This window comes from Hylobates moloch, unplaced genomic scaffold (genome assembly GCF_009828535.3).
Source record: "Hylobates moloch isolate HMO894 unplaced genomic scaffold, HMol_V3 SCAFFOLD_5, whole genome shotgun sequence".
NCBI lineage: Eukaryota > Metazoa > Chordata > Mammalia > Primates > Hylobatidae > Hylobates > Hylobates moloch.
The window spans coordinates 91,375,022-91,388,720 of NW_026652280.1; the positions used below are offsets into that span (position 1 = coordinate 91,375,022).

The 13,699-nt window shown below is 61.5% G+C and overlaps 1 protein-coding gene across 1 annotated transcript in view; it reads right to left on the bottom strand.

Moving 5' to 3' along the window:
• Nucleotides 1–806: 806 nt before the first annotated feature.
• The window catches only part of TSPAN32 (tetraspanin 32), a 15,740-nt gene continuing 2,847 nt past the window's right edge, over nucleotides 807–13,699 (bottom strand). The window contains exons 4-10 of the mRNA XM_032151882.2: nucleotides 10,191–10,265; nucleotides 5,145–5,246; nucleotides 4,332–4,418; nucleotides 2,573–2,656; nucleotides 2,218–2,309; nucleotides 1,360–1,541; nucleotides 807–1,022 (exon numbers count right to left, since the gene is read on the bottom strand). Coding sequence (XP_032007773.1) covers nucleotides 961–1,022; nucleotides 1,360–1,541; nucleotides 2,218–2,309; nucleotides 2,573–2,656; nucleotides 4,332–4,418; nucleotides 5,145–5,246; nucleotides 10,191–10,265 — 684 coding nt within the window. The 3' untranslated portion in view covers nucleotides 807–960. The remainder of the gene's footprint in view (nucleotides 1,023–1,359; nucleotides 1,542–2,217; nucleotides 2,310–2,572; nucleotides 2,657–4,331; nucleotides 4,419–5,144; nucleotides 5,247–10,190; nucleotides 10,266–13,699) is intronic.

Sequence of the window (13,699 nt, forward strand, 5' to 3'; positions counted from 1 at the left end):
TTTTGTTATTGTTGTAGAAACAAGATCTTGCTATGTTGCCCAGGCTGGTCTCAAACTCCTGGCTTCAAGCAGTCTCCTGCCTCGACTTCCCAAAGTGTTGGGATTACAGGATTGTTGGTGGGAGATGGGGCCACACACCCTCTATGGAAGTTAGAAGGGCCTTGACATTCCTTCTCTTTCGTCAGCTTCATTAGGGCCTTGGCCTAGGCTGGGCCAACTTGGCGTTCCACCCAGGACTTAGAATTTTGAGCAAATTGTGCAAACATTTAGCGACCATTAGAGCTAATTCATCATCAACGTGGTCTGAACGTCCAGTAAGAGTGGGTGTGGCAGGCAGAATATCTAAAATATTCCCCGCTCCCCACTAAATGTCCTGCCTTAATCCCTGGACCATGTGGCTGTGAGATGATGGGAAAGCTGATAAGATTTCTCTTTCAAGAATTCTGACACAGGCTACAACACGGATAGACCTTATGGACATAACAGTAAGTGAAATAAACCAGACACAAAAGGACGAATCTGGTGTGACCCCACGCATATGAGGTTCCTGGAGCAGCTGAATCCATAGAGACGAAAAGTGGATGGTGGGTGCCAGGGACCAGGGCAGAGAATGGGAGTTGGTGTTTACTGGGGACAGAGGTTCAGCTTGAGAAGATGGAAAAAGTTCTGGAGATAGATGGTGGTGATGCTTGCACAACAATGTAAATGTATTTAATGCCACAAACCATACACTTAAAAATGGTTAAGATGGTAAATTTTATGTGATGTATATTTGACCACAATTTGCTCAATGCACCATCGCTGGCTTGAAGGTGGAGGGGCCACAGGAGCAGGGACAAGGACGTGGGAACCTCAGTCCTACAGCCCTGAGGAGTTGACTTGTCAACAGCCTGAATGGTCCTGGAGGCAGATGCTTCCCCGGAGCCTCCCGATGACAGTGCAGCCCACCAAGGCCTGACGTCAGTCTGAGAGACCCCGTGCAGGGCAGCTGCTGAGCCCACTGGGACTTCTGCCCTGGAGAGCTGCGAGATCATAAATGGGCATTGCTTGCAGTCCTTACATCTGTGCTGCTTCTTACGCAGCATAGAAAACCAGTGCAGCTTGTGTCTGGGTGGAGCCCACCAGGGCGTGGACCACCAGTGTCTTTCAGTCTGCCCTGGGCTGCTGCCTCCAGTGTGGCTTCCTTTGTGCTTGCACCCAGCCCGTTCCCATGGAGGGATTTGGTGAGCTACCCCTTACCCTTGCATCTGTTCCCAATGGAGCCTGGCTCTCTGGCTGGGCCTTCACTCCCTCCCCTCGTCACAGCTCGGACCCTCCCCTCAGGGATCCCATGAGGGCTGACAGCAGGGGTGTCTTCACCTCTGTGGGCAGGCAGGTGGTGGGAGAGGGGCAGAAGTGTAGCATCGTTCTCCTGCAGCCACCGAAGACTATCTGAGCATCCCCTTGGACCAACAGCCTCTGCTTCGGAGCGGAGACAATGTGCGGGTCCAACCTGGGAGCATCTGAAGAGGCTGGGCTCCTGGGGCTGGCGGCCACATGCTCTGAGGAGCAAGGGGATCATGAGGCTGTGGTGGAATGTTCTATAGGGGACCTGTGAGGCTATTGTGGAATGTTCTAGAGGGGATCATGGGGCTGTTGCAGAATGTTCTAGGGGGGATTATGGAGCTGCTGTGGAATGTTCTAGGGGGACTGTGAGGCTGTTGCGGAATGTTCTAGAGGGAACTGTGAGGCTATTATAGAATGCAGAGGACCCAGGGATGGGGGCTTGGATGGCCAGGAAGAGCAAGTGGGTGGGTTAATGGGCATGGCAGGCAGAGACAGGCCAGGCTCCGTGGGGGCAGGAAGAGCTGCCTGGCTGCGGGTTGGACCCTCCCTGCCCCCTAAGCATGAGGAGCTCTGGGGTATTCAAGCACAGAGATCCTGGCCTGGGGCTGTAATCTGGAGGCCCAGAAGCATCCATCTCCAGGTCTTGGTAAGGCCTGGGGGCAAGCAAAGGGGGGTCCCCATGTGGGCCATGGGGTGCGGTGCATTGGGTCTGGAAACTCTCCAGGTTTCCCACCCCACCCTGGCACTCAGCCACCCCCAAAGCGTTTCCTCTACAGCATCAGCCTGGGGCTTGGTCCTGGGGCTCCCTCCTAGCAGCTGGCAGAGCAGATGCCTCTCGAGCAGAGCTGGAGGACCCTTCCAGAGAGGGTGGGGGCAGGCAGGGGGCCCTACCGTGGGGCCAGGGTGTATTTGCCCTTGCGGTCCAAGCTGCAGCCAGAGCGAATGGCAAACCACAGGAAGGAGCTGAGGAGCAAGGCGGACACCTGGGAGGGAGACACCCGCAGCTGCCCCCCTGCTCCAGGGTGGAGGCGCCCCTCCCCAGGAAGCATCAGGACTCTGCAGTGTAAGGGGGCGGCCCAGCTGCAGGAGGCAGGCACTGTCACACCAGACCAGCTCCCTGAGATTGGCAGCCAGTGAGGCCCAAGACCAGCGATCCTGTCCCAGGTCACCCTTCCATCTGACTCGGGGGCTGGGCAGGCTGACGGGCAGGAGGTGGGAAGGGGCGGTGAGGGAGGCGAGGGGGTACCGTGAGGGCCAGGCCGATGCTGGTCAGGCTGGAGGCGACCTGCTGGTGTGTCCTCAGGAAGCTCCGGATGCCCTGAAGGCAGTCCTGCGAGAGGGCAGCAGCCATGGCACCCGCCATGAGAGGCCCTCCCTGCCTGGACAAGCGGCATCTGTGGGGCCACAGAGCTGCAGCGCCCACCTAGGCCAGTGCCAGGGCAGCAGGGCGGCGGGTGCAGCACATTCCTAGGAAGCCCCCAGGACTATAGGGAAAGGCAGCACAAGCAGGTGAAGCCCAATGGGACAGGGCTGGCCTCTGTGGGCACCCGGGCACTGCCCTAGGCCCAGCTGGTGCCATCTCCCAGCTGTCCTGAGTGTCCATGTTGGGCCACACATTGGCTCCCCTGGGCCGGGCCACTTCTAATTCACTCTGGGTTCCCAGCATCCAGCCCGGGGCCAGGCACAGCACCTTGGTGACCAGAGGGCGATGGCTAACAGGGAGGGCAGGAAGCCAGCTGGTGGAGGGGTGTGAGGGGGGTCCCTGCACGGTCCCAGGGTCCTGGTTCCATCCCGGGCTTCCAGTGCCACCCCAGGGCATGGCACCCAGAGGCATCTTTCCAGAAAAGGGAGATGGCAGGCCTGTCTCTGAACCCTGGAGATGGTGGCAACTGGGGCAGGCTGTGGAGGCCTCCGCAGTGTCTTAGGGCTCACCCTTCTGTCCCCCACAGGCAGGTCTGCCTCCCTCCCACCCATGCCTGCCCATCTGGGTGGCTCAGTGCCTGCCGCCTGTGCTGGCTCTTCGGGCTCCCCAGGAGGCTTTGCAGTCGGGCCCATGGCCCCGCCATCCCAAGGGTGCTTGAGGCAGGCCCTCGCTCCTGCTTTTCAGTCAGGGGACCTGGGGTCTCTCCTTGGGTGGCACAGGGGTCCTGACTGTTAGTCCTGCCCCCGATGCTGCTGGTCCCTCCCCAGCACCATCCTCAGCGCCAGCCCTTCTGCCCTCAGAGCCTGGGCTTTGGCTCCACCCCTCACCAGGCCTCCAGCCATTTGCTCTCCTCCCCTCTGTTTCTTGGAGGGTCGCCAGGTGCCTCCCACTGTGAGATAGGGTGGGTTTGTTTCCAGGACAGTAGGGGAGGGGAGCGGGGAGGGGAGCAGGGAGGGGGCAGGGTGGGCTGGGGGAGGGCTGCCGGGCACCGGGAGAAAAAGGGGAGGGCCCAGTCTCTCCCAGGGCCCTGGGGAGGAAAGGCTTCCTGGCCTCAGGCCCCGCTCCGTTGTTGCTGAAGCCCTGGCCACACCCTGGCCTGCGCAGACCCTCCAGCCTCGCTTCTCCTCCTCCGAGTGTGCTTCAACTCCTTCTGATGCCCCCCAGGACGCCTGCACCCTTCCCCTTAGACAGAGCCCACCATGCCAGCCCTGTAGCCCTTGCCACAGAGCCCTCATGGGTGCACTCCAAGAGGCTTCTGTGGACTCAGCTGGCCTTGGGAAGTCCCCAAGCTGGAACTGGCTTGAAGGAGTGAATGGTGCATGGGGCCTGCGTCCATCTGGGCGAAGGGGCCTGTGTTTATGTCTTGAGCCCAGCCTGGCCACCCGATGGGCTTGGTGTACCATGAACCCTAACTAGCCTTTGATCACACCAGAACCTTCCCTGGGCCCTTCAGCAGCAGGTCCCAAGGGTCTGGGGAGGCCAAGGGGTGGGGCGGGAGGATGGCCCTGGGTCTCAGGGTTGGGCCGCAGGGTGTCCAGCCCCCGAGGGTCTTGCCTGGCCAGCATCCAGGTCCCCCCCTCACCTTTCTTGCCGCCTCCTCTCCCTGACACAGGTCAGCCTCTGTGCTCCCCAGACGGCTGAAAGGAGACCTCTTCCCACAGCACAGAAACTACAGGAACAGAAGGGAGGGAGTGGTGATGTGCTCCTGAGACCCCAGGAGGCGGGCAGCACATATGGGGAAACTGAGGCACCACAAGGATCCAGGTGGGGTTCCCTGCAGGCCAAGGCTGGGGCTATGGGTATTGCAACTGCTTCTACTGGGGGCTCCAGCCATTGCGCAGCGGGGCCCTGGTGAGGGGAGCTCTCTCAAGCCGTGCTGCCTGCCTGCTGGTGACAGAACACCTGCTGGAGCCAGGCAGCTTCCCTGCCCTGCTCACACAGGGCCTGTGCGCTGTGCGTGCTTTTTTTTTTTTTTTTTTTTTTTTTTTTAAAGTAGAGACAAGGTCTCCCTATGTTGCTTAGGCTGGTCTCGAACTCCTGGGCTCAAGCAATTCACCTGCCTCCACCTCCTCCCAAAGTGCTGGGATTATAGGCGTGAGCCACTATGTTCGGCCCCGTATTTGCTTTAATGCTCTTGAAATCCTTCAGTGTTTCTGAATACAGGGCCCTGCCCTCTCATTTTGCACTGGGCCTCGAGAATCTGGTAGGCGGCCCTCTCCTGGGCGACAGAGGATTGGAGCTTTTTGCCCTCAGCCCTGAGGGGCAGCTCTGGCCTGCATCCTGGAATCCCCTTGGTGCCTGGCCAGACCTCTCACTGGCCACCCTGTGCCTGTTCTCTGAACTGCAGTCCAAGCAGAAGCTGACCGCCCTGCCACCCAGCCGCCCCCACGCTCACCACGTCCTGGATGGCTGCCAGCTCCTGCCGCCGGACGTGGGATGTGCCTTTCATCGCCTGCTCATATACCAGGTCGTAGGTGTCCAGCATGGTGTCCTCCACCTGCACCAAGAGACCACAGGGAGGTCCTGGCCCTGGTGGGAGATCCAGGGACACAGCCGCCTCCCCACAACATCCCAAAGGCTGGTGGGCCCTTAGTACTGAGTGACGTCCCAGCACCGCCCTCCTCGTAGCAGGTGGATCTCCCCAAAGGGGAGCCTGGGTCCCTGGGCAGCCAGTCACAGTGCTTCCCAACATCAACGGTGGGGCCTTCACACAATGGCTGTCAGAGTGGTCCTCCTGCCCCCAGAGGGTCCTGCAGGATAAAGCAGATGCCAAGCTCTGCGTCTGCCTCTGCTGTGGTCTTATAAGGTCGGCCCAGGGAAGTTTCCATCATGCTACTGTTGACCTGGAAATGGGGGATGGGGCAGGGCCTGGTGGAAAAGGCTTGAGAGACCCTGTGCCAGGACCTCAGCTCACAAAAAGCTGGGGGATTCTAGGTCTTTCCCAAGAATCACTTGGCTGCCTTCCGGAAGCCTGGGCAGCTGGGCTCTGGGTAAGGCTTTTGACCAGAGAAGCCTTGGGCACCCGGGGTCAGATCTGGGCGGATGAGGCCACTGTGGGACAGGGAGTGGAGAAGGTGGAAGGTGACAGGGCCTGGCTGGATGTGCTGCCTGCGCTCCACACCCCAACAACACCTGGACCTCATGTCTCCACCCTCCTAAGCAAGATGCTCTCCCCTGCCAAGTTACTCCTTCAAAGACAAACTAGAATCTCGCCTCCTACAGGAAGACTTCTGTGACTGCTCTGGGAGTCATTGGTCTCCTGGCACAGGGCGAGGCTCTCTTTGAGGTCCCTGCTCTCTGATGTCTCCTTCCTGCCTCAGAGGCCCTCAGTTCTCCCCCAAATGCCATGCTGACAGTCAGGACACATGGAGGGGATGCTCAGCAGCTGCCTCAAAGGGCTGGGGGAGAATGGAAGCCCCAGGCCCACTCTAGCCACTCACACCTGCCCTCCAGAAAGGAAGGGTGGCTTACGGCAGTCCTCATTGCACTGGGGCCCAGCCCCCGTGGCAGGCCCTGACAGTGGCCAACTTGGCGAGCAGTGGGCAGTGGAGGCTCTCGGTCAGCCCTGCCCAAGCCTGGAGGCCCCAACAGGAGTCAGATGGGCTTTCCAGGCCAAACTTGGCTCCTGACCCTAATGCATCCCTCCCATTGATGGCTAATAAAAGTCAGACCACTCTCCGTGAGTCATCCCCGACTCAGCCAGCCTTGTCCTCCCCGCAGTGCCCTCGGCGGGGCAGGCACCAAGCTGGCCACACCACTGTCGGCCTGGGCGGGGGCCTTGTTCAGCCTCAGCGTCTGTGAGTGTGAAATGGGGGTGGAGTCTGGCCTGGCCATTGTGTCCTCGTGGGTGGAGGTCCTGGTGAGGACTGGAGGCCCGGCGGAGTGGGCCTGGGGTTGGCTCAGACCTCCCCTCCTGCTTCCCTCCCAACTCCAATGACTGTTCCCATTGTCAGGCGCCTGCCATGGCCCAAGGAGGACACAGGTGCCTCTGAGGCTCTGAGCAAGGTGTCATTATTACCACAGCATGGGCGAGAGTGACAACTCCTGCTAGTGGCTGAGGGGCCTGCTCTGCCTGCCCTGCCTGGCTTTTCCTGCCCTGCCTGGCTCTGCCAAGCAGCTCTCCCCACGACTGGGGAAGCAGAGCTCAGCGAGGTAGGCCTCCTGCCCCAAAGCCAGTAGCCTGGCCCTGGAGGGCCCTGGAGGCCAGGCCGGCCACTCTCCACGGGGCCTGGGCTCCTAGGTGGTGCTTCACCATCTGTCTCCATTCCAGGCTCTGGGGGCTCTGAAGGAGCCTGGGGCCTGCGTTTCTCAGGACACGTGGGGGCAGGTGCTTCCTGACAGGTACCAATGCACTGAGCTCTGTCTTCCAGTGCCCAGGAGGTGCTTCAGAACAAAGACCTGGAGCAGCAGGGCCAACACAGAATTCCCGGCTGCTGGACCCACCCGTTGTACTATATGTTTCTCCAACCCCTGCCCAGACTGAGGCCTGAGGGCCAGGGGTCCCCGCTGGGGCTTTTCCCCGGGACCAGATCATCCCTGGTGTCTGCCTGGGCTTGGCGACCCCATCCCGTGTCTGCTGAAAGTGCTCAGGTACAGACAGGTCCTGAGCGGCGGGTGGGGACCAGGAGCTGCAGGAGGCCTGTGGACCAGCCCCACAGGTCCAGAGCCGGCTCTGGCCTGAGCCCACTCGGCGGCTGGAGGATCCAGGGAGGGAAGTGGCTCCAGGGTGGGGCCAGACTGTGAGGGCGAGGCTGCACCCCACACTGCTGTACTTAATTTGAGCATGAATTATTCCCGATGCAGACTCGTCCGGGGACAGGGGGAGGGTTGCCGCAAAGTGGCTCTCAGGCCTTGAGGAGAACGTAATTAATAGCCCTCAAGCTCCACATTCATCCCTGAAGCCTGGTCCACGCCTCCTGCCCACATAAGCATCCCAGGGAAGTGGCAGCCAGGACTCCCTGGGGCAAGGGTTGGGGAGGGGGAGGGGCACCCCACTCTCAGCGCTGGGCCAGGGTCTGTGGCCACAGGGCACCACCAAGGGCATGTGGCTGGTCCCTTCCCTCCTCCGTCCTCTGCCTTCCCATCCGCAGGGCCGCCACATGAGTCACTCTGACCCCTGTGTTCAGGACACCTCAGTGGCCCTGTGGGGAGGGACAGGGGGAATGGGGGAATGGGTGAATGGGCCGGGCTGGGCTCTGGGCCCCCGGCTCTCACCTCGACGTTTCCGGTGCCAACAGCTTGGGGCATTTGGCCTTTGCCACTGTCTAGGCTGCCAGCAGGACCTTGTTGGACAGGGAGCCCAAGGCTGAAGCCCATTCGGCTCTGGTGGGCCCTGAGGGTGGACGCCAGGAGATGGGATGTGCAGCTGCCCCTCCTGCTCAGGGCCGGGGCCCTGGCACCAAAGCTACTGCATCCAGACCCAGGACAGCTTCGAGCGAGTCCCATGTCTTGGAGGACCAGCCTGGGCAACAGGGCACGGCAGGAGGCATGCAGGTGAGGAGGAAGAGTCTTTGCACACACCTGGCCATTCCCACCCCTGCAGCCCCTGGATCTCGGCACTCCCTTCACAGAAAAGGAAACCGAGGCCCGGGAAGATAAAGTGGCTTTGCCCAAGGGCAGCCCAAGGACACTGACTTCATATTCAGAGCTCCTTCGCCCAGGCCACCTCCGTGGCCACCAGGCCTGACACGGATGATGCCGGAAGTCAAGACCCACTGGGAGGGGCAGAGGGGGACCAGAGGCCCAGGAGGAAGCCCCAGTTCCCTGCCTGAGGTCAGGCAAGGCCCTGAGAACTGACCCCTGAAGGGCAGCTGGGCGCACGGGCCAGACAAGGACCGTGTGTGGGGGATGCTGCCTGGGGCTGGGACAGGCCATAGGTGAGCCTGGCTGGGGCATCTATCTTCTTGCCCCCACTTCCCTTCCCAGAGAGCAGGCCCCAGCTGCGTTCTGTCCTGTGGCCCCTGTATGGCCCCCTCCCCTCCAGAATTGTGGCTCCACGATCAGAGCCATAAACACACAGAAGCATGGGGCATGGGCTGCAGCTGCCCCAGATGAGCCCGGGCACCCTGGCAGCTGTCTTGACCTCGGCCACCCACACTGTGACCCAGACCTGAAATGAGCCAGACCACCCCTCAGTGAACAGGAAGCGTGAGGCCAAAACACGGGCCTGGCCCAGCTCACCACCCTGGTAAGACTACTGTGCCAATCCTCAAAGCCACAGCCCTCTTCTGGGGGCTCAGCCCCTCTGGGATCCTTCTGGGCCTGAGAAAATGGTGTTTCTCCCACCTGGGTCAGGCGGTTCATCCCAAATGATGCCAGGGGTGAGCGGGCACTTTGGGGCCAAGAGGCTTTGTGGTAAGCCTGGAGCCGCCATCCAGCCCTGGCACTGCCAGGGTAACCTTGAGCTCCCCCCATCCCCAGAGGGCCTGAATCCCCCCATTTGCAAACCACGGTGGGGACCACCACACTCAGGCTGCCAGCACAGCTCAAGAACCTGCACAGCAGGCGCTCTGCAGAGCTCACCCAGAGGACCTGCCTGCTATCAGCCTCGGTATCTCTCATGGCCAAGCCTGTATTTGGGGGCCCAGGGCAACCAGGCACTTGAATTCACGAGGCCACTAGGACTCCAGCTAGGGCTCCAAGAAATCACCTCTTGTGACCTGCCAGGCTCTCCTGCCCCACTCCATGACCCTGCCTGTGGCTGTCCCTGGTGCTACCCGGCTGCCCTGGGGGCTCTCACCGGGTCTGGCTCTCAAGGGGAAGGTGGGGCTGGCTCTGCTACCAAGCTCTCATTCTCTGCTAGGCCAGGGAGGCCTCCGTCCTCTCCAAGCTGCTGGCCTTTCCACGGGGACGCCCTTGGCCCTTCCCCAGGGTCAGCTAGGCCAGACCCTCCTCCAGGCAGGTCAGCATCCAGGACGGAAGGATGGGTGGCGTTCCGTGGAGGGGGTGGAGGCTGCGACACCCCAGTCCGCAGGTCTCCAGGCCCCTTCCCCACTGGCACTGTCTGCCCCACCAGGCCTCCATCAGGAACGCCGGCCCTCAGGTCTCATTTTCTGGAACACTCTGTTCCTTCCAGTCAACCCCTAAGGCCAAGCCAGCGACTTTCCTTCTTCTTCCTCCTCATTCCCTACCCCAAACCCGAGGGGCATCAGCTCAGGAGGGGGTGGGCTGAGGGGCTTCAAGAAAATGAGGCTGGGGCGAAGGCATGGGTACAGCATAGGTCCCTCCCCACCGGGGAGCTGCTGGCCCTCACCCACCTCCAGCGCTTGGACTCCCTGCAGCCTCAGGCAGAGGGAACCCAGGCTGCGGTCTCCCTCACCCCACCCGGTCAGCACAAGCCTGGAAGCTGGGGCTGCTCCTCCCAGGACTGCTCCCCAGTCCCCAGGTGCCCACTGGCTTACTGGGGGACCCTGCACTGCAGGGTAGGGCAGCTGGTACTCACCTGGGTGGGGCTGTGAAGTCTCCAGAACACCACCTGCACCTGTGCGCAGAATGCCAGGGAGAAGCACAGGAATCCCTGGGGGCAGAGTGGGGCTGGTCACTGTTGGGGGCTGGTCACTGATGGGGGCTGGTCACTGCGGGGGCTGGTCACTGAGGGGGGGGCCAGTCACTGCCGGGATGTCAGTCACTGTGGGGGGGTGCGGTCACTGCGGGGGGCTGGTCACTGCGGGGGCCGGTCACTGTGGGAGGGTGGCCACTGCAGGGAGGGGGGCAGTCACTGCGGGGCCTGGTGGAGCCTGGTGGGACCTGGCAGGCCTGGGCAGGGCAGTGCCCTCAGGCTGTGCCCCCAGCGGGATGCTTGGTTGAGGTGTGGGTCTGAGCCCCGCTCCCCACTGCCTGAGAGGGAGACTTGGCCTGGGGAGAGCGTGGGCGCTGGGTGCATGGGTTCCATAGCACCTTCCCATCCCCTTCCCTGGCGCTTTTTGGGAATTCGTCCCTTGTTCTCCCATTTTGGCCCCCAGGGGCCTGTTGATGGCAACACCGCACCCCTGCCCATGAGGGGCAGGGCGCCCCTGAGAAGATGGAGACCTCTGCCCAGGAAGCAGGGCTGCTTCCTGAGGGGCATGGACCTGGACAGGGCCAGACAGAGTCTCCCCTGAGCCTGAGCCTCTCCAGGGCCAGTGCTGTAGGCTCTTCTGTTTTGCCTTCTTTTCTGAAACAAGGCACCAGCTAGCCCAGCGCTAGTGAGGCTTGGGACAGATGTGGCACCTGCTCAGGATGCTATGCCCTCTCTCTTTGCAGTTGAGCCCACCTCCCTCACCTCCCTTTCTCTCCATACTCTGCCTGGGTCCCCATGGCCCAGCCAACCACTGTCCCCTCTCTCTCACTGATGCCCGTGCCCCTAGTCGTCGAGTGGGGCGTTCTGTGGTTGAAACGTCTGCTCACCAGCCCCCGGCACTTGCCCCGTTGTTCTCTCGGTCAGTGCTTCCAGGCTTTTGAGAGCCCCTTGCGGAAGCTGAGGAACATGAGAGACCCCCTCCCCTGACAGCAGACAGATGCCCCCTATACAGTTTTATGGATGGTGGCAGAGGTCACTCAGGCTAAGAACCCTGGGGATGTCCTCCCACTCAGGGTCTGGGCGGCTGCCTTTGCTTTCGTGCTGGTGCCCTGAGGACCTGGAGTACCTGACGGTGAGTCTAGCCGCCGACCAGGCAGCTCCCCCAGGAGTCCTGAGGCCCTGTTGAAAGGCTAGCCCCTGCAGGCAGCACTGTGCCAGCCTGGGTGGTCCACAGGCTGAAGCAGGTTGGGTCTGGGCCCTTCCAACCCTGGGGCCCCATTCAGGGTGATGCCAGGAGCATGGGTGCCGGCGGAATAGACAGAGACCCACACATGCTGGCAGGTGGGCAGCGACAACGCTGGCATGCCAGGGGAAGCTGTGCAAGAGGGGTGTGGAAAGAGCTGGGGAGTCCTGCTGGCCCCCAAGCACAGGCGCGAGCATGAGGCTTCCAGCCCTGCAGGGACAGGGCGCTGGCGGCTCCCCATGGCCCTCCTGCCTGCCCTGGAGGCTGCAAGGCCTGATGGGGGATGGCCGGGAGCTGCCTCCTCCTCCTCTCTTCTTTCTCCTCCTCCTCCCTCCTCCTCTTCCTCCTCTCTCCACCCTCCCCCTCTTTCTTCTCCTCACCTTCTTTCCTCTTTTCTCTTTCCTCCTCCTTCCCCCTCCTCCTTCTCCTCCTTCCCCCTCCTTCATCTCCTCCTCCCTTGTCCTCCCTCCTTCTCCCTCCTCTTCCCTTCTCCCCCTCCCTCCTTCTCCTCCCCCCCCCCCCCCCCCCTCCCCCTCTCCCTCTCCCTTCTTCCCACTTTTCCCTCCTTTTCCTCCTCTTCCCTCTCCCTCTTTCTCCCTCCTTCTCCTCTTCCCTCCTCCTTCTTCGTCGTCCTCCTCCTCCTTGCTGGCTGAGGGCCACCGTCCCCATCTGGAAGCTATCACTCAATGCTGCCTCCCAGGCTTGAGGCCCTGAGCCAGCTCAGGGGACCAGCATTTTCCAGAAACCATTTCATTCCTCAGGAGAAAGAGCATCCGCGGCCTCTCTCTCTCTCTTTCTCTCCCTCTCTCTCCGCCCAGCCAACCCCCCACGCAGAGAGGATCTTGGGCGGTGGATGGGCCCACCCAGACCTCCCCAGGGCCTTCACCATCAGAGGCTGCTGGGTGGTCAGGTCTGCCCTGGCCATTTTCTTTCTCCTCATTCTAAATGGAAATAAATAAATAGATACATAAGCGAATTGAATGTGCTTCCTTGGGCAGCACTGCCAGCTCTGCTTTCTCAGCCCAGCAAGCTCTTTCATTTCCTGTGCGAGAGGCCAGCTAGGGGAGAGGCTGGAGGGGTGGGGGCAGGCAGGAAGGGGCTTTGCGGGGAGCATCCAGGCGCCCAGCCCACTGGAAAAAATCTTTCCACTCCCTGCTCCCCATCCCTAGCCCCTTCACTTGTGCTCATGCATGCAGACACACACACAGATGTGCCAGATGCAACACGCAGACACCACACCCGTATGGCAACAGGGGCAGGTGAAGACCAGTGACAGATACTTGCACACACGCACACACACACACAGAGGCACCTGCACATGCACACACACATGTATATTTGCACACGCATACACATAGGTTCACCTTCATGCACACACATGCATGCAGCTCAACGGGGCAGATCTTTTGACTGGGGTCTCCCAGCTCCCTGCTGTGGCCATGCTGAGCTCACCATCCAGGCCGGGTCTAAGTGCACTGGGGCTTGGGGGGTGTGCTGGAGCCCACCCAGCTGGGACGGGAATGTCCTCAGGACCCCAGTCCAGTGGAGGCATCCAGCTGGGGGCCTCCCAGGCTGCTCTACAAGCCTGACCCACATATCAAGTCACCCTGGCCTTGAGGCTGGCTGGGGACACAGAACCCAAGCCCAGGTGCTCCCTGACCACCTTGGCCACAGATCAGGGTGCTAGACTGGTTTGTGCACGGGGGCAGGGTGGGGTGGGAAGGGCTGGTGACCGGGACAGGAGCCCCGTGGCCCAGCAGCTGGCTTCCGCATATGTGGCCTCAAGCCCAGCACCATGGCACCCCCTGGTGGACGGTGCTGCAGCCCCAGCGCTGGTTCTTTCTGGGCCTCTAGCTCAGACCTGGACCCCTTGGCCTGGCCCCGTTGCCAGCCTTTTCTTCCATCCAGGTGTCCCTTTGCAGGTCACACACCCTCTGGGGGGGCAGACTACCTGCCTTGTCATCTCCCCACTGGGGCCTCCCACCTGGCCCTGAAGCCAGATAGCACAGGCTGGGTTGTCCCTGCCCACGCTCCTGTGCCCCGGAGCAGGAATCCTGGCTAGTGCTGGAGCTGCTGGGTCCTCCTCTGCCCCCCATGGGCCCACCCAGGGCTGGTTGGCCCGGCAGCAGCTCCAGGAGGTGACTCTATTCCTATTCTTGGAGACATTTATAAACCAGGGTCATTAAACAAGCATTTGCTGAACTTGAAG